This window comes from Tigriopus californicus, chromosome 7, assembly GCF_007210705.1.
Source record: "Tigriopus californicus strain San Diego chromosome 7, Tcal_SD_v2.1, whole genome shotgun sequence".
NCBI lineage: Eukaryota > Metazoa > Arthropoda > Copepoda > Harpacticoida > Harpacticidae > Tigriopus > Tigriopus californicus.
Window position 1 is genome coordinate 5,777,633 of NC_081446.1, and position 17,747 is coordinate 5,795,379.

Sequence of the window (17,747 nt, forward strand, 5' to 3'; positions counted from 1 at the left end):
CTAGACGGAAGGACATCATGCACTTAACCCGTTGAGCTTCCTCTCTCCCTCTCCTCCTCCCTTCCATTCTCTCTCCCAATTCCCTCCTCTTCCCTCAAATACCCAATTTACACCCATTCCTATAAAAAACCCTTCTTCTTAATGTGCCGTGTCTCACCCCTATTCCCAAATAACGTTCCTATTCTCATGTAGCTGCTCAACCCATTTCCCAAAGCCAACCTTCCAAATTAGCCTACGCTTTGCCTTCAGTAGAACATAGCTTTGTTGATAAGCGGGATTTTTTGCGTTTGGAGAGGATGGTCCAAGATCTTGTGAACTTGGTCCGTCAAAAGAGGAACCGTAAAGGGGCTATATTTGAACGTGCATTGTCAGATTTCTAAAAAAAGGCAGCACAAGGGGGTTAAGAGATTAGAAGAATTAACCATTGAGAGAGAGATTTCATTCATCTCTATAATAGACACCTGGCTATAACCAGGGGGTTACATATCTGGTTACAACTTAGTTCGTTGTGATAAGGTCCGTCCTGATAATCCCATATTCCCACATGGGGGCGTATGCCTATATGTTAGGAATGATTGGCACATTAGTCATGTACAAATGTTGAATGGAGAAGTAGCTCTCAAATTCGCAGAAAATGAGTTTGTTTGAAAGTTTTCTTTGTAGGGGATTCCAATTTTCCGGCTAATGTTGTAGAGTGGGAGGCTAATAGGGTATATTTCTATTTCGAAATCGACATCTCAGTTGTTCGAAAAGCTGGAGGAATTTACGATCTTGCGCAATCTCTCCCAGCATGTAGGTGTAGTCATCAGAGCAAGTGCCATTCTGGACTAGGTCTTTTTCAAATGACCCTGATCTGATCCAGTACGTCCATTTGACCCCTAGTAATCTTTCAGATCATCATGTTCTCGAGACACGGTCGACCATCGCTAGAGTAAAACCGGCCAAAAAGTGATGGACAGTGTGGTGAGGAGTGTGTGTTTTGGGCCCTCGCGTTTTTTCTTGCTGGACAAAATAATCACTTTTCTTCAAAAACATCCTGTTGACAGAGCTCATTTGTCATTTATCATCGGAAGTCGACAAGTAGTTTTTCATGGGTCAATGGAGTTTTTGGCCATTTTGACACAACCAAATGACATGGTTTTCGACAGTGGACACCTCCCAACCTCGTTGGGTCCATCTAAGCATCCAAGAATAACATTCAATTTTAAACTTTTGGCAGGGCGTTTTTAAATTTGTGCAAAATTGATATGCTTTGATTCAGCTCAAAGCGTGCCATGGTGGGGCGAATGGGTTGGCAATTCAGAGATGATGCGTTTCGTCAATAGCAGATTCAAAAGTACCGAGGTTGCCCACAAAAACTAGAAGAAATTCGAAATTTCTTTTCTTTCATTTCATATCCATGTGCGCATGTTTCACTCTTGGCCATGACCCTGTCCTTCAGGATTGACATGTAAGCTTGGGGTAAGGCAACTCAGGAAAATTGACTTCTGTAAAGTTCAATGCATGACATGACAGAAGGTTTCACGGGAAAGTGTGAGACCAATATGACACAAATTTGCTGCTGTGACGTTGTTCTCAAATTTGATGCCTGGAAAGCACTTCAACACGGCCTTGACGTCAGAGATCGGATACAAGATGATTGACCCGTACGAGCAATTACTTTTTCTGCAAGTACACCAAGGTTGACACGCTTCAGCAGTTCCATGACCATTGCATCAAAATATGTACTCTGTGCATGAGATATGCATCAGCAGAAATGTCGAAATGCCGGAGTTGAATGACCCCAGCCAAACAACCAATGGCTTCGGTAAAGGCTTCGCTCCAAATATAGTTCAGACCAACGAAATCATTGGAGGCTCCTCTTCAAATGCTTATCTGTTGAATTGTTCATATCGGTCACCAATGCAGTCATAAATTTTAGTCGCAGTTCTAGCGATAAGGAAAAGGAGGAAAAGCGAGGGTGTTATAGCACGGAAGGAAGATTCTCGTTATTCAAACATTTTTGCCTCCACAAATAGATCTACACGTCCGAAACTACTTCCTCCATAACCTAACTCCTTTCAACAGATAGGATGAGGATGAGGAGGGGGCTTTAAAACAATGACTAATACTATCAAATGATGAATATCATATACCGTGTACTATTTCTTTTCATTTTGAGGTGCTGGGGATTAACTTCTTGTAATTTTTTTGGCTTGTTTTTGAATTGTCTTCAATCCTTATTTAATGGCATGTAAGATTGACTTAAGGGTTTAGCTTGTAGTAAAATCTACGAACCACTTTACTATGGACGGGGATGGACGGGGTCTAGAATTATTAACGCTTTGGAAACGATTGCACGCATTGCATCTTCCTTAAAGAGAGATTGGCACCAAGTCATTGGAATTACGTATTTCATGTTTAAGCTCAATCGAACGATTAGGTCAAAAGTTATGCCTTCTCCAAGAGCAGGGCATAAAAGGGCCCAGAATGAACGATTCAGCCCTCTTTTTATAATCAATTACCACACGAGAGCTAACTCATTTTTTCTGTGAAGTGTTATGTGATGAGTTAGAGAGAACATACATTTTGATTGAGATGAAGATTGAGGTAACACCTACTTTTCAAAAAGACAAAAACCCAATGAAACCCTTTGAGCGAATATCTGTGAAGTAAGCAAAAAATACCGAAAGAAGTTGTACCATACAGGAGAATCTAAAAAGGTTCTCTTTGCTTATTAGAGATCACTGATGATTGTTGAGCAATCTAGTCGTATTTATTCCTATTTGCTCAATTGATATGGAATGATCGGAATTAGGCCAATTCTGGAGTTTTTTATTGCTTTAAGTTTCCTTCAATTGATCTGAAAGGATAAATAAAAAATAAATGCCATTTTGGAGGTCGAACAAAAGAACGAGTGACGAGCAATTTTGGCTTCTATCAGATCTTTTGAAAAATAATGGTTTTGTAGTTCGCTTTTCAAAAAGAAACTTATTACTGTAATTTCGTTACAATTCACTTACTTAATTTCAAACTGGGCCATGTTTCTGTTCCAGCTAAAACGAGGATATTTTGGCAAATTTTCTTCATTTTTCAGGGGGACAAAATTATCTGGGACTTTGCCACAGACTCTCAAAAATGTACTGACTTCCAAAGCACTTGGGAATTAATTACGTCTGGAAAAGATTGAGGTTAAACGGCTAAGTTACATCCTCAAAAGTGCTAAAAGACGGAGCGTAATGCAAGATTGCCATCTGGTGATATTCATACATTTTGAAACATGAAACATGAAATTTCGTCATGCCCAGGTGAGACAGGCAAAAAATGGCAAAAAATGTACAACTCCCATCCGTCACCCAAGGTTTGTTTGTAGGCTACATGAAATGATTCCAACCACTGGGAAGAACAACCAGTTGACGTGAATCAATCAAGCTAAATTATTGACAAAATAACTATCATCACGCACCATCCACAGACCATATCATTATCGAGCAAACAGTATTTATTGAGCGTTTTATTAGTGATGGCGAAACGGCGCCAAAGCTACACCAAAAATAACATTGTTTTAACTTTGTAACATAACTCTTCCGATGATTGAAAATGTTGTTAGCTCATGGTTTTGATGTTTGCCTTTGCTCTTCCTCCGCAGGATACGACAACAAAGCTCAAAATCGGGGCGTCAAATTTAATATTTCTCCGCTTTTCTTCACTTCACACGCGTAATTCAAAATGCATCTTTCATTCAAGGGCAACCTTTCAATTTTAAGAGTAGAGATAGCATTCAAGAACAAGAGAGTCTGGCAAATGTCACTGATCTCTAAAGCTGCCTTGCCCTTGGGAACCATTTTCAGACAATTGATGTGTCGCAAGAACAAAGTATTTGGGGTTTGGGTCGACTTTAACCCAGTGATATGTCCAAAAGTGCGTCACTCAATGAGGCTTGACTCAAGAAAATGAAACGAAATTCGAAAATAATGCTAAAGTACGGTGAGCACGTACCCACGTTGTTACTCACAATAGTGATGAAGTTTTTTTTTGCAAATGTCAAGACTTCTATTTTCTTCTCTTTCTATTGAAACAAAGGGATCAACTTTTGTAAGAAATCATCTTAGATTCTAGCTCAGGTTGGAATATCAATGCACTTAAAACCTACAAAGAGATAACATTTTTAAAAACGTTGGCGAAAGGTGTTGGGAGTAACCTTAATTGCGTTTCCAACTAAAATTTATTCTAATCCATGGAGCAGACGATAAGATATCTCGTTTTCAACGATTGTATATGCATCAAATTTGACTACAAATTGCTCCGGTTATATCTTAAAGCAATTGCCAAGAAATATAATAAGCTTTTTCTATGCCTAAAATATAAATGGAAATATTTCACTTTCCTGAAGCAGTTAGAAAAACCTGAATATAGCTTGCAATATAACTTAAAACTTACTTAATGTCAATATTTCACAATTATAATGCCATACTTGTCAATCACAACTTTAATCAAGCTTAATCTTGAACTTTGGCAAAATTATATTAACGTTGAATAAAACCATCGGTAGTACGTAGATATTAATTATTGCAAAAAGTGACAATTTTGAAAATGAAACTGTCACATGTACCGTTCAAATAGTTTAGGAACATAGTAGGAAAGTGTAATTTTTAACACTTAAGTAAAATGAAAGGCAATTTTACATCTTTTGTAAGTTTTAAGGGACATTTTTTTCTACTTTTAGCTCTTTAGGAAATCTTAAAGAAAATGGAGAAATCATATTTCTTGTCGTGTCATTGAAAAAGACAACCATGTGCCTTAGAAATAACTGGAAACATAATTCGGCCATTTTTCGATCTTTTGAGGCGTAAAACGCAACCTTTAAGTTGTAATAACTAAGCATGTGGTGAACAAAAGTTAATGAAATTTTATGTCAGTACATAACTTAGAGTTTGTTTAATACTGTTTGACTACTTTTTTTGACAATGATGCATTTTAAGGGGCTTTAAGTGATTTAATACACTTATCTGAGCTGCTTTGAACATGAGTATTTCACAATAGTTGTTCCTTTTGCTTTTTTGACAAAGAAAAACATATCGAGATGTCTCGTTATTTAAGCAAACACTTAACCAGAAAATATAACCACCGTGTACCGAGAATGATCTGCTATTAAGAATTTCTAGAGAAATAGGCCCTGGAGTTGGCCGGCTGATTGGAAATTTTGGTATAAGAAGATAGCCCCAAGCGAAAAGAGGGGAGGACATATTCCCTTCAAATTTCATCCTTTAGCTTTATCATCTTTATGTTCATTTTATGCGAAATTTTAAACAGTATTCAGATTGAGCATTTTTTATCAACTCATTTAGTATCAGAGATTTCAATCAATGGAATCAAAGTTGTATGTTTCCTTTAATTCGCCAAAAGGCAAGAAATTGTTCTTTGGATTGAAACTTAATTCAACATTTTAACCAATGTGTTAGTGAAGTGCGGTTACAATTTGGAAACTCTTGGTTCGATCGTTACCAGAAATATCGTAAAAAAGATAATCATAGATTAATGATTTTGCCAAATCTGACCTTATTGATATTGTGTGGGTGAGAGAGCTCTCCTGACGAATGAACAACTCTTAAAGCTTGTTGAAATCCTCTAGATGTACGAGTACGTGTATGTTATTGCTTCACAACAAGCAGTTCCGTACTAAAAGGAAAAAAGTGGTCAAATGACGGCGATACTATAGTAGAATAGGTAGATTGGAACAAGGAGTCGGATCAGCGTTGCTGGGTTGCCAAAGTCGAGCTCAAAAGTAGCCATTCTGAGGCCATTTTTAGCATCAGTTTTTTATTTCATTAAAAAATGATGCAGAATTGCAGTTTAGGGCAGGTATGGAAAACGATATCTAGAATTAACATAGAAGAAAAGAAAACTTATTCTAATGTATAACATATATTACCGACTGTTCAGCTCAAGAAGAAAAGAAAAAAAGCAATGAAAACTAAGTTTGGTGGCCTTATTTTCGACTTTGTTGTCTTACATGTTAGAGGAAGAGCCCAGACTAACATCACGACCAACGCAAACTATGGGCCAAGAATGTTTTGATGATCAGAAGAGTTATGATACAACTGTATTTTTTTGGTATAGTTTTAACAACATGTCACTATCCACGAACTTCTAGCGGCGTGAACGTTAACGGTAAGGAAACTTTTGTATCTCCTGAAACATTCACTTCATTCAAAATTAGCACTTGATTGGCAATCTTGCCAAATAATTGAACTTGGCCGACCTTGGGCCCAAAACCATGCTTAGGGTATTTAACAGATGTAGTCAACGTTACGTTGTAATCACTGTACCAAATTCACAATTTTTATCTTGCTTTTGGTCACCTACTTAGGCTTTTGAGAATAGAACTTTGAAGATACTCACTCTATCAATGAATGAGCTAAAATAACTTGCCTTCAATTGAGAAGATTCTTACTTTCTTACAAAATTCCTCAAAGTGGCCCAGAGGCACTTTGAGCAAGAGTAAGCCTATTGAGGGGAAGCCCGTTCACAGTCCATACTTCTAGAGGTCTGTGCACTATCATGAATCAATATCCAAATACTGTTTGTTCTTGAAAAGGTGACAATTTTAAATGATGGCAAATTTGATACATCATTGTGCTGGTTGGAGGGGCATCTTTTTGTAATCTTGCGCCATTGAATTAAGGTCACATGCTTATTTTTTTGTTTGGATTACTTCTTATGTTAATGTTTCGGAGTACTCTGCAAACATTGAAGAACTACTTCTGCTCCTAAACATCTCACCAAAATGGATATTGATGAGGTCTGGAAATCGAAATGATCTTTAGAGTACTTCCTAATTATTCAATTTGCTGATCCATTCAAGCGTCGACCGACACTTATTTTTTCCTCTCGGCCATTGAATATCCAAAGTAGCACTTTCGAAAATTTTGGCCACTTAGGAACGCTGATTCGATTTTACTGCCGAAACTTTGTTTCTTTAGATGACATAAATTTTAGGAAATTCCGGGAATGGAAGACAGACCCAAAAACAGCAAACAGCAAAATGCTGTACTGGACAATGAAAGTAACATGTCTGTCAAATATAGAATGACATGACTGGTCAAAGTACATTGATTTTTGAAAAGAAGTCCTGAAAACATCTATTTCTTCTGAAGTTAACCGTCAACAATGAAGATTTGTGATTTTCTTTTATTGTGCACCTACGAAATCAAAACATCCAAGAAGGGTCTGCATGGATTTACAGTTGAAAATGCGCTTTGACCATAAATGTTCGAGAATCCATGCTTTAGACAGTGTCTAGAAATTATAGATTAAACGAAACTCTGCTTTGGAATGGGGCGCGCTTTAGCAAATACGTGAGTACGCATATCACAATGCAGGACGCCTTTCTTATGCCCATACCAAATACATGCATGCTTGTTGTTAGACACGACTTAGGCATTGATGCACTAACGAGGCAGTCAGTAGTTCCGACCCAGATCCTAAGATGACGCCTATCCACATGCATCTCTTTTGAATAAAAAGAAGGCCATTTGTGACAGATTTCATATCCACTTGTCTCGTCAGCCCTGGGTTGCATGTATGGGCAGCATTCCGTGAATATTTCTACTTTTGGGCTTTATCATTTACAGACTCTTGTTTTGTCTTGAGACCTTCTAAGTAAACCGTTTCATTTGGCTTTTGGGTTGATAACACAATTCTGAACTGAAATATAAAGAGATCCAATATTGTACCTCGTCTAATCAAAAAGTTCATCTAAGTTAACACGCAGATTTAAAATTTCATTAACATTTCAATACATATTTCAAACCCTAATTCATGGCCTGTACTGAAATCTTTATCTTCATACAACATACAATGAGAGAAAAGATCTATCTTGTTGCCTGAATAATAAAACAAATTCTAGAGTTCCAACACTGGTACAGAAAATTGAAAAACCGTTATGTACTAAACCGGGATTCTAAACTCTAATTTTTTGCCGTTGGACCTAACGAGACTTTTTGTGACTTCCTACCATCCTGCCGTTTAAAACTGATTTGATGAAGCCTTTGTCCAAATTCCCTGACTATCTGTATGTTCAGGGGCTTCTTAGATCGACAGACACTAACTCCTTGACGGATCAAGCAGTTTATCATTGTTATTGGTCATTTCTTATCATACCTGTTTTTTACTTATTCAAACATGATACTTCTTGCATTGCATGATATATTCTTTGCTCGGGTTACAAAATAGTCCCTTTCATTGATCGGAAGAAACGCCCTCTGCCTCGTCTAGGTGTGCGGACAAACAAACGTGAAAACGGGAAAATAGGCTCTAAGATGCCAGACTTTATCAAGAGAATATCTAATGAACAATTTATTGCCCAACAATTATGACAAGTAAATAATCATTTTACCGGAACTTCTATACTGTATGATTGACAACGCGTCAGCACTTTGGCAACCATCGGTTCCAACCAAATATTGCTAGGAAAAGCACTGTTTCGAAAGTTTTAGGTGACTAATCTTTGTGACGTGACGAACGCGGCGAAAGAAGCGGGAGAGAGACGTCTGTACAGTTCGAATAACGAGTCAAGAATGACCCCTTTTATTTACCAGCTGAAACGTGTATGTGTGTGCATGTGTACAAGTTGAGCATAGAAACGACAATATAACATCTTAAAAAAAAACATTACTTTTCTAAACCAATCATCGGCTTTTTAGCATGGTTTAATGGAAAAAGATAATGAAAATTCGCTGGTATGGTGCTATTATACCATATATTGCTCTCTGTTATCACTATTTGGATGTTTAAAGTGTTTGTAATTTTAACCTTATAGGATTTGAAGGTCTTTCACAAGGGTTGGTGGTGTATTTATGATGTTAGAATAGATTAGCAATAAATTGGTCAACGAAAAATACCTTGTTAAAGTCAGGCATTTTAGAGCGTATTCTTCTCCGTCTTTTTGTCTGCAACAAGAGGAGAATGAAAAGGACCAGGAGAAACGGTGGAGCTGTTCAGAATTTAAAGAGACGTAGAAGGCTCCAACTGTCAGGTTTGTGACGTCACTAGATATAATACGGTAGGGGTCAGCCTGTGAAGATAGGCTTTGAAATGAGGGGATATAAATATTTAGAAATGTATATCGAAATAAACATAATGGCACCAAAAAAAGGCATTCAAAATGTCAAAAAATGTCAAAAGATGCAATATGATTATGAACTTAAGCTAAAAATTGAGTACGAGAGTCAAAGTCATTTAGTTTAAAGTGCCACCTTAAGAAACGTGTTAGATGAGACTAGTTGGAATGATTGGATATGCCACTTATGTTTCTGTTAAAATGATCATACATACCAGTGAAAAAGGTTACAGATACTTTAAACAAACTCAAAAATAAATTAAGGAACTGTTTACTTAATGCTAAAAATTCAATTGAATTGCAACAAAGAGTTTCCAAAACGTGTATCTATAAAATATGATGGTTTCAAGTATTCATTTCTAAATTTCAAATGCCCTTAAATAAAAAATGGAGCTAAAACAAGAAAGAGAGTTGCTTTCCTGGCAAACAGATCTTCGTAGTTCATGCCAGGAAGCCCGCTGGGTGTGGTCGGCCTAGCGGTGGGTTGGAGCTCTATATTACCAAACGCTTTGACCCCACCCTTCTCTCATCCTTTCCTCATCACATAGCTGTGGATGCCCAAGGCTTTGCCATCATTGGCGTTTACTATCAGCCAACCACGGACTATGATGATCTCGACTCGGACCTCACATCCATTGGAAACTAATAAATACGACTACTCGTCATTCCATTAGAAGGATACTAAGACTTTTATTCGGAGGGCCTCCGTAAACTTAGGAGGAAGGGAAAGTCAGGATTGCATTTAGATGGCCATACTACATATACTATGAAATCCTTTGGCACCCATTTTGAAGCTTTACAGTACCTCTCTGTGTACCTTTAGATGTAGACCACGTGCTAAACAATACTTAATTCAAACGTACAGTGCGTTTGAGCAAATCGTGGACAAATGAGTTGATATCAGACATGTGCAACTTACTGAAGACCTATTTGGAATGCAAAAATTGCAATTTATCAAAGAAATAGGAAAGAGAATTTCTCACTACAATAACCAAGATTTTCATCATTTGCCTCTACCTATCTGTCTTTGTAATGTGTGTAACTCCTCTCTTCTCTTTTTACATATGCATTGAACCAATTCTAGTCATACTCATTGTGATATCACTCTAGTCCACTATTCTATCATACGAACCATTTTAATCTTTTAATCTCGTTGTCTAAACCTGTATACGATGTTTATACAAATAGTTTTAGACATTTAACATTGATATGACCAAGAGTCGCAAATAAGCGTTATTATTGTCAGTGTGAACGGGTTCTCCTTTCACCAAGAAATCCGCCGTCATGGTCGTGGAAGTGGAAAACAGAGCCCAAATTTGGCAACCTTTTGCCCAGCTCAGCAACAAGGGGCCCTTGGCGAAGGAGATCAACATCCCCTGACAGAAAATTTTTATAATAATAAGAGAGGTTTAGAGCAGTCTCTTTTGAATTGAATGCCCCTAAGAGCATCGTGATACGATGTCTAGACTTAAAAGTGCAATATATCCAACACACATTTGAGAAGCTTTACCCAACTTCAATTTGACATGCTCATCAAACTTTCCATTATTTTCGAGGACCATACCTAAATCTTTCATAGATGAGACTTGACCAATATCTTTACCTCTATTATCTACAAGTGGAGTGTTCGTAGTCGTAAATCCAAAGGTCAATGAGTGGAATTTCATTCCGTTCAGGGCCATATTACTCTCAGTAAGCTAAGAGTAGATTCTTTCTAGGTCCTTCGCTAGGCTAGTGCAATCTTGGCCATTCCTACCAGAAAGTAACTTTGTATCGTTAGCATGATATGAGAGACTGGTATTAAAACTAAGCTTTTGAAGCGGGGCAACGTATATTATAAAAAGGAGGGGCCTTATGATGGAGCCCTGGGGAAAACCCGACTTGACATCACGTATGTCACTAAGGGACCCTCGACCTTAACAATTTGCTTCCTATCATGAATGAAGCTTCTTATCCAATTGAGAACCTTACCTTGGATCCCAATGGCATGAAGTCTAATCAAGAAAAGGCCATGATCTACTTTATCAAAGGCCTTGGCAAAATCAAGATAGACAACATCAACTGACTTGTATCTTTCCAGTCCTTCAATGACCTGCTCTAAGTGCTCAATCAGTTGGGTAACCGTGCTAAAATGAGCTCTGAACCCATGCTGGCTAGGAGGAAGGACTTCATTGACCTTAAGAAATTTAACAAGTTTGGACTTCATGATCTTCTCAAACACCTTCGCAATATTCGAAGTTAGAGAAATGATGATGTGATGATGATGTTTTATTTAGGGTCTCTGGATAAAATTAAAGATAGATAAGTACAAAGCGGGAAAAATAAAATAGAATGAATAGTAAAATGTATGAGATCCCTAGGTTGACCCATAAACCATGTGGCCTATAAATTAACTATAATTACTGGGGAGCGACTTATCTCCCCTTAAAAATTGGAACAACGTGAGCTATCTTTAGTGAAGCTGGAAACTTGCCCTGATTAAAGATGCAACGCATCAAGTACGAGAAAACAGGGGCAAGAACCAGTGAGCATCGCATCAGAAACTGAGATGTCACACCATCAGGACCAGGCGAACTCAAGAGTCCCTGATGGCCTCTAAAGCATGCAATCAGGGCTGTGTTTTATTTCAATTATTTGTGTCGTTGTCGTTCTTGGAATGGACTCGTCCAATTCCAATGAATGTGTTCCGAGTCTATGATAAGACCTTTTCATGTCCTTTGATCAGAGGAACATTATCCATGCTCCCATAAACGTATTCTAACCATAATTTCAGCCTCCGCGCCGCTAGATAGGTATGGCACAAGGACTAGGAAAACTTGAACACCTCAAGTCCCCGATGGCCTTTAAAGCATTTTGATCTGTAACTACAAGATCATCAAATAGCTCAATTTGAGTAACATCATCAATCTCAATGGGGACGTTTCATCAAGCTCTGTAACGTTCGTTTGTTTTCTGGTACCAGTGCTAATGATGCAAGTTTGGGGCTTCAAACACGTTTTCGAGAAGCTGACCCTTCATTCACAAAGGTCAGCTTCTCGAAAACGTGTTTGAAACCCCAAACTTGCATCATTGGCACTGGTACCAGCAACAAACGAACCTGCTAGAGCTAGCCTAAACATGCCTAAACGTCCCCATTCGGACATTTAGGCAAGCGCCGGTACCAGCAAATAAACTTGCCTGCCAATGCCAGTGATGCAAAAATGGCGTTTCAAACTGGTTTTAACGAAGCTGACCTTTCCTCATATAGCAATGCGAAAGAAGGGTCAGCTTCTCAAAAACGTGTTTGAAGCCCCAAACTTGCATCACTGACACTGGTAACAGCAAACAAACGAACTTGCCAGAGCTTGCCTAAACGTTCCCATAGCGTCATCATTAGAGCTATGAGCTGTTGCTTCTAAACACTGTGGGGTTGAAAACACACTAGAGAACTCTAGTGATGGGATCAAACAAATTATCAAAATAAGGATCGCCAGAAAGCTAGGAAAGTCAAAGCACGGGTCGTTTCTAACGTATCGTAGAATATTAGGCTTGACCAAAAAGGTGACCCTAGTTTGATCGAAGAAAAATCAGGGCTACTTTTTGTGTCAACTAACGGGTTTTCGATATTCCGCTAGTAATGCCGCATGCCATTGAAAATGTAAATTGGTAGCCCTAGTTGCAACCTCCGGTGATTTTTTGTTTGTTCCCCATCAGTAGAGAACTCATCTCCTAGCATGTTAGCCATAGCTTCTATGTTACTATTGGCTTCCCCATCAACCTCAAAAGGCTCAGCAATGGTGTTTCATCTTTCTATTAGAGTTTGCACAAGAAAAAAATGCCTTCGGGTTCCACCTTACCTCCTGAACTACTCTACTTTCCTTTTTCAACTGATCTGTCTCAATGGAGGCCTTAATTCTACCTTGGATCAACTACAATTTTCTTTGAAGGCCAGCCACAACTACTGAATTTAAATTGCTTTCAAGTCTTTTTGGTAGTTTGTAACTATTTTTGAACAAATTATTCCTATACTTCGGAATTTTTGTCTGTGTCCCACCTTGCTAGGCTGGAGCAAACTTCCTTAAAAACTGAATCTAATTTATCAATGGCTACATCTATGGACGATTTTCGAATAAGATCAAGCTCCCCTAACCTTTCCATAATCAACGGCCAATGTTCATCTTTGACTTAGTAAGACCGACCTTTTTGACCGGTTTTACTTCAGAGCACGTCGGCTTTTGAGTTATGGTCGACCCTAACTCAAGAACATGATTATCTGACAGATTAATAGGGGTCACATGGACGTACTGGATCAGATCAGGGTCATTTGAAAAAGACCAAATTCAGATCGTTATTCTCTCTGGTGGCTACACCAACTTGCTGGGAGAATTGGCGCAAGATCGCAAACTCCTCCAGCTTTTCGAACGACTGAGATGTCGATTTCGAAATGGGAATATACCCATCGGGACTAGCCTCCCATTCTACAAAATTAGCCGGAAAATTGAAGTCCCCTACATTTCAATTATAACGGGGATCACATTCCTTGCAACGAATAGTAAGGCTGCTGAAAACTTGGACCCAAAAAAAAGTGGTAAAAGGCTCTAGCAAAAGACTCATTTCTTTATCTTATCGTGTTGCAAAGAAGTAAAAAAGGCCTCCAACAAGGAAAAACAAGTTAAGAAGGAGACAGATAACGATCCAAATGACAAAACGGCTAAAGTTGTTCTAAAATGTGACATCTAGTAAAAAAGCGAAAAAGTCATTATTATGAATATGAAGTTTTAATGTTTATATGTGTACGAGTAAAATACAAAATATCATTCTTCACTTTTGGGGGAGAAAAGTAAATAACATTGTGCAATTTTGGGAGAAAACAGATAAGTTACGCCATTATGAGATAATAAAAAAAAAAGATTTTGCTCAGGATCAAGTGACGGCGAGGTACTATTAAAGTGCATCCAAATTTGCGTTTAATGGATTCACAAAGAATTATTAATGATGAAGGATTGAAATATAATTGTTTCGTACTTCCTATTTTTCCGTTTTATCATTTGAAATATAATTAATTGTAGTATAAATGCAAATTATTACAATTACTTTGATCTCAAATCTAGCCAGCTCTAATTACAATTCCTTGGAAACGTATTTGCAATTCCAATTACATGACAGTTCTGGCTCAAACAAACCAAACATTGTTGTACTAAAACTGGGCTTTTCTGTGTGAACTAACTCTTGTCCTACACTCTTGAGTTTCGAGAGGGCCAAATTTTGAGATTTCTCTTTGTTGACCATTTTCATGGTAAGAAAATGGCCGCGAAATTTGGAGAAATGTTTATTGGAAATCCTTTAATCAGCATTTTGATATGAGGCCAAGCTGTTTATTGATTGAAATAGCTGAATAGAAAATAGGAGAAGCGGTGCAATTTTGATATGCCCCAAGATTTTCATGTCACACTGTAGTAGTCTTCAACGATGTTTCCAATTTTTATGGGGTCTTAATTACAGACAACGTATTTTCGAGTAGCACAGATCACCAAACTGGCTAGTTACAAGTTTGGGAAGTATCTATCAAAATTACGTTACAATTCGGTATATGATATGAAATCATCTATCCTGAGGATATTCAACTCCTACTTGTTTGCGGATATTCTCCATGATCTCGGCAATTGTTAAGGTCAATGAATGTGGAACCAAGTCGCTTTGCTTCAATCCATTTTGCAAGCATTCGCGAACATGTTCAGCTTCAAAAACCAGTGCTGCTGAATTGGGGAAGTTAAACTTGATCTTGGATTCGGGCAAGTCTATCTTCAACTCTTTGCCCTTGAAGTTCATGCGGTTAGGGGCCCACATCGGATATTCCACTTTGATTTGACCGTCTGTGCCACAAACCTGGGCTTCGTTCGCCAATTCTACTTGTGTGCTCAACGAAAAACATCCCATCTTTCCATTTTTGTATCGGAAGATGACGGAGACACTATGATCAACACCCTCCGGACTCAGATTCCCACTAGCAATGATTTTCTCCGGGACTTCATCGCCAAAAGCCATTTGGAGGAAATTAATGGCATAAATGCCAATGTCTAAAATTCCGCCACCTCCCAGGTCCTTCTTAAGGACTCGATCAACTTCCATTTTAGCTCCAAAGGTGGCATTGGCTTGCATCACTTCTCCCAAAACGCCGTTCTTGATCTCTTCTTGCATTTTACGATTGAGCGGATTACAACGGGCCCACATGGCCTCCATGAAGAACACGTTCTTGGCTTGAGCCGCTTCCAGGATTTGCTTCGTCTCCTTGACATTCATGCCCAAGGGCTTCTCACACAGGATATTTTTCCCAGCTTTGATCAACATCAGACAATTCTCCAAATGAGCCGTATTGATGGTGCCCACGTATACCACATCGATATCGGGATCCTCGGCCAATTTTTCATAGCCGCCATAGGCCTTTTTGATGCCAAATGTTTTAGCAAACTCTTCAGCCTTGGCTTGGCTCCGGGCAGCAACGGCCACCACCTCATGATCAGCCTTGTAAGGGGATACGTCAATGGCATTCACAAAGTCCGAGCTGATGAGCCCTGCGCTGGCAATGCCCCATCGGATTGGTGCCATAATGCTGTAAGAGCAACATTACGAAAATACAATATTTAGTCGATATCACCACTTAACTATACTAATTATACACATTTCTGAGTGTTGTGGGTGTTACTCAACAAAAAACATTAGACAATGATGAGAATATGGCCACTTACAAAGCTTTTGTTGATAGGCAAGGGGGGATCTTTGGAGAGTGTTCACTAAGAACTGTGAGGAGAGAGGAGCTGCGCTGAGTTGTCGATCAGTCGATGCTAGAAGCACTCAGGGTACACTTGCTCGATTACTAACTCAACATTGCCTTTTATGTTAGGCTTGATGTGGGCTGGCGGACGTAAACGGATCCTGCTATCTCAGCCCAAAAGGAATTGGGTTGGTACGATGAAACTTCAGGTATATACCTTACTATACGTATACTATTGTAGTTCAATGACGTGCTACATTTTAGAGATCACCTTCTACATGTACTTGACTACCAATGACACAAACTTAAATTGGTTCTGAAAAAACTACCTTATCATTAGGACTTGGAGAAGTTTTTTTTTATTTCTACATCAACTTTAAATTTTAAAGGTATTTGTCAACAAAAAAAGAAAAGAGAAAAAAATCATAGAAGCCCTACTTTTGAAGAGATAAAATGCATGTGTGTATGTGGGGGGGGGAGGGAACAAATAGATTGAAGTGCTCCAAAGTGTTGACCTTCACATTCACTACAATTGATTCTGAATTCTGGTTGAGGAAAAAGCTCATGGATACTTTTGAAGATGTATTTTAAAAGATATCTTTTGTACCTCCTTTAAATACGGCATACTGCATTGTCTCAATCTTTTTGGCTTGTTGCAATATAGTAGTTGTTCTCTAATTCTCACATTATTCCTGCTTGCCTATTTGGCAAAAGCTCAAGCTTTTCCTAAAAATGTAAATAGAACCTCAAGACTTTACACGCAAAAGAGCAAATATAAAAACATTTACATTTTAACCCAGAACTCTTCACCCTGAGATATAGCTAAAATAAATACCGAGAGAAACGAAATTTGATCTAGAAACCTGCACGGTTTAGGGTATTAATTTGGCGGTCCAAGCTAGGAGACAACTTCAAGGCCTTTTGATTTCAAAAGAATGGAAATAATTAAATACATTCAATTGAAACCTTTGGTAGTTGCTTCAAACTTTTGCAAAATTAGTTTAATGTTATCTTTTGATGTGGCTTTTTTTGCTTTTAAACATCATTGCATTAAAAAAAAAATAACCTGTGAAAATTTTTTTTTTCTTTTTTTGGTTTGTTTTTTCACGGGCTTTTCTAACCGCTAAAGGGAATGTAATCCCCAGTATTATTAAAATGAAAGGTTATCATTCGTCTATTTATCACCTTTCAATCTTTATATGATATTTGGTCTACCAACGAATTTGAGTTGATAGACCGAGCTAGTCCTTGGTTATATGGTTGATCAGGAATGCTATCTAAAAATTGGTCCAAGTCTGACTTGAAAGATGCTACCGGATCAACAAGGCCTACGTATTCCCTACGAATATTAGAGGGAAGCAAATTTATCAATGAAGGAGCCCGAGAAAGAAGAGATGGTGCTCTCAAAAAAAGTTTTTAGTGATTATTTGGCCCTCCAAAACAACTTTTCTTTCCGCGCCCTGCTTCTCATTCTCTTTGAATACGTAATGTGAACTTCATGGACTAGCCGACATTAGGTATTGATTTCAATGAGCACAACTTGAGTTTCTTGTTTAAATAACGAGGTTAAAGAGATAAGATTATGAAGCATACTGTTTACAGTACATACGTGCTCAATAATCGTACTTGGCATTGGGAATGAAAATGAAGGCCTTTTTTCGGCAACCTATTTATGCTATTATTGATCGAGCCATTATTGTCCAAAAAGGATTTTATAGTAGACATGTTATGATCGTTCATTAAGTACTCAAACTTCGTTAATAAAGGATATATATTCAACTGAAAAATGCTTCAGATATTCGAGATTTCATATTTACCGCAAGGGTTAAAATCATTTTATTCTAATCATATTTAGAAATGAGTGGATAAAATTGGCAAATAATAGTGCCTTTTTAG

General features: G+C 38.1%; 1 protein-coding gene across 1 annotated transcript; it reads right to left on the reverse strand.

The window, feature by feature from the left end:
- Window positions 1-14,432: 14,432 nt before the first annotated feature.
- LOC131883736 (trans-1,2-dihydrobenzene-1,2-diol dehydrogenase-like) lies at window positions 14,433-15,980 on the reverse strand. Its single transcript, XM_059231278.1, has 2 exons — window positions 15,826-15,980; window positions 14,433-15,689 (listed from the first exon to the last, which is right to left on the reverse strand). Exon 2 carries the CDS (start codon window positions 15,683-15,685, stop codon window positions 14,681-14,683), a length of 1,005 nt encoding a protein of 334 aa, XP_059087261.1. The 5' UTR covers window positions 15,686-15,689; window positions 15,826-15,980; the 3' UTR covers window positions 14,433-14,680.
- Window positions 15,981-17,747: the final 1,767 nt, after the last annotated feature.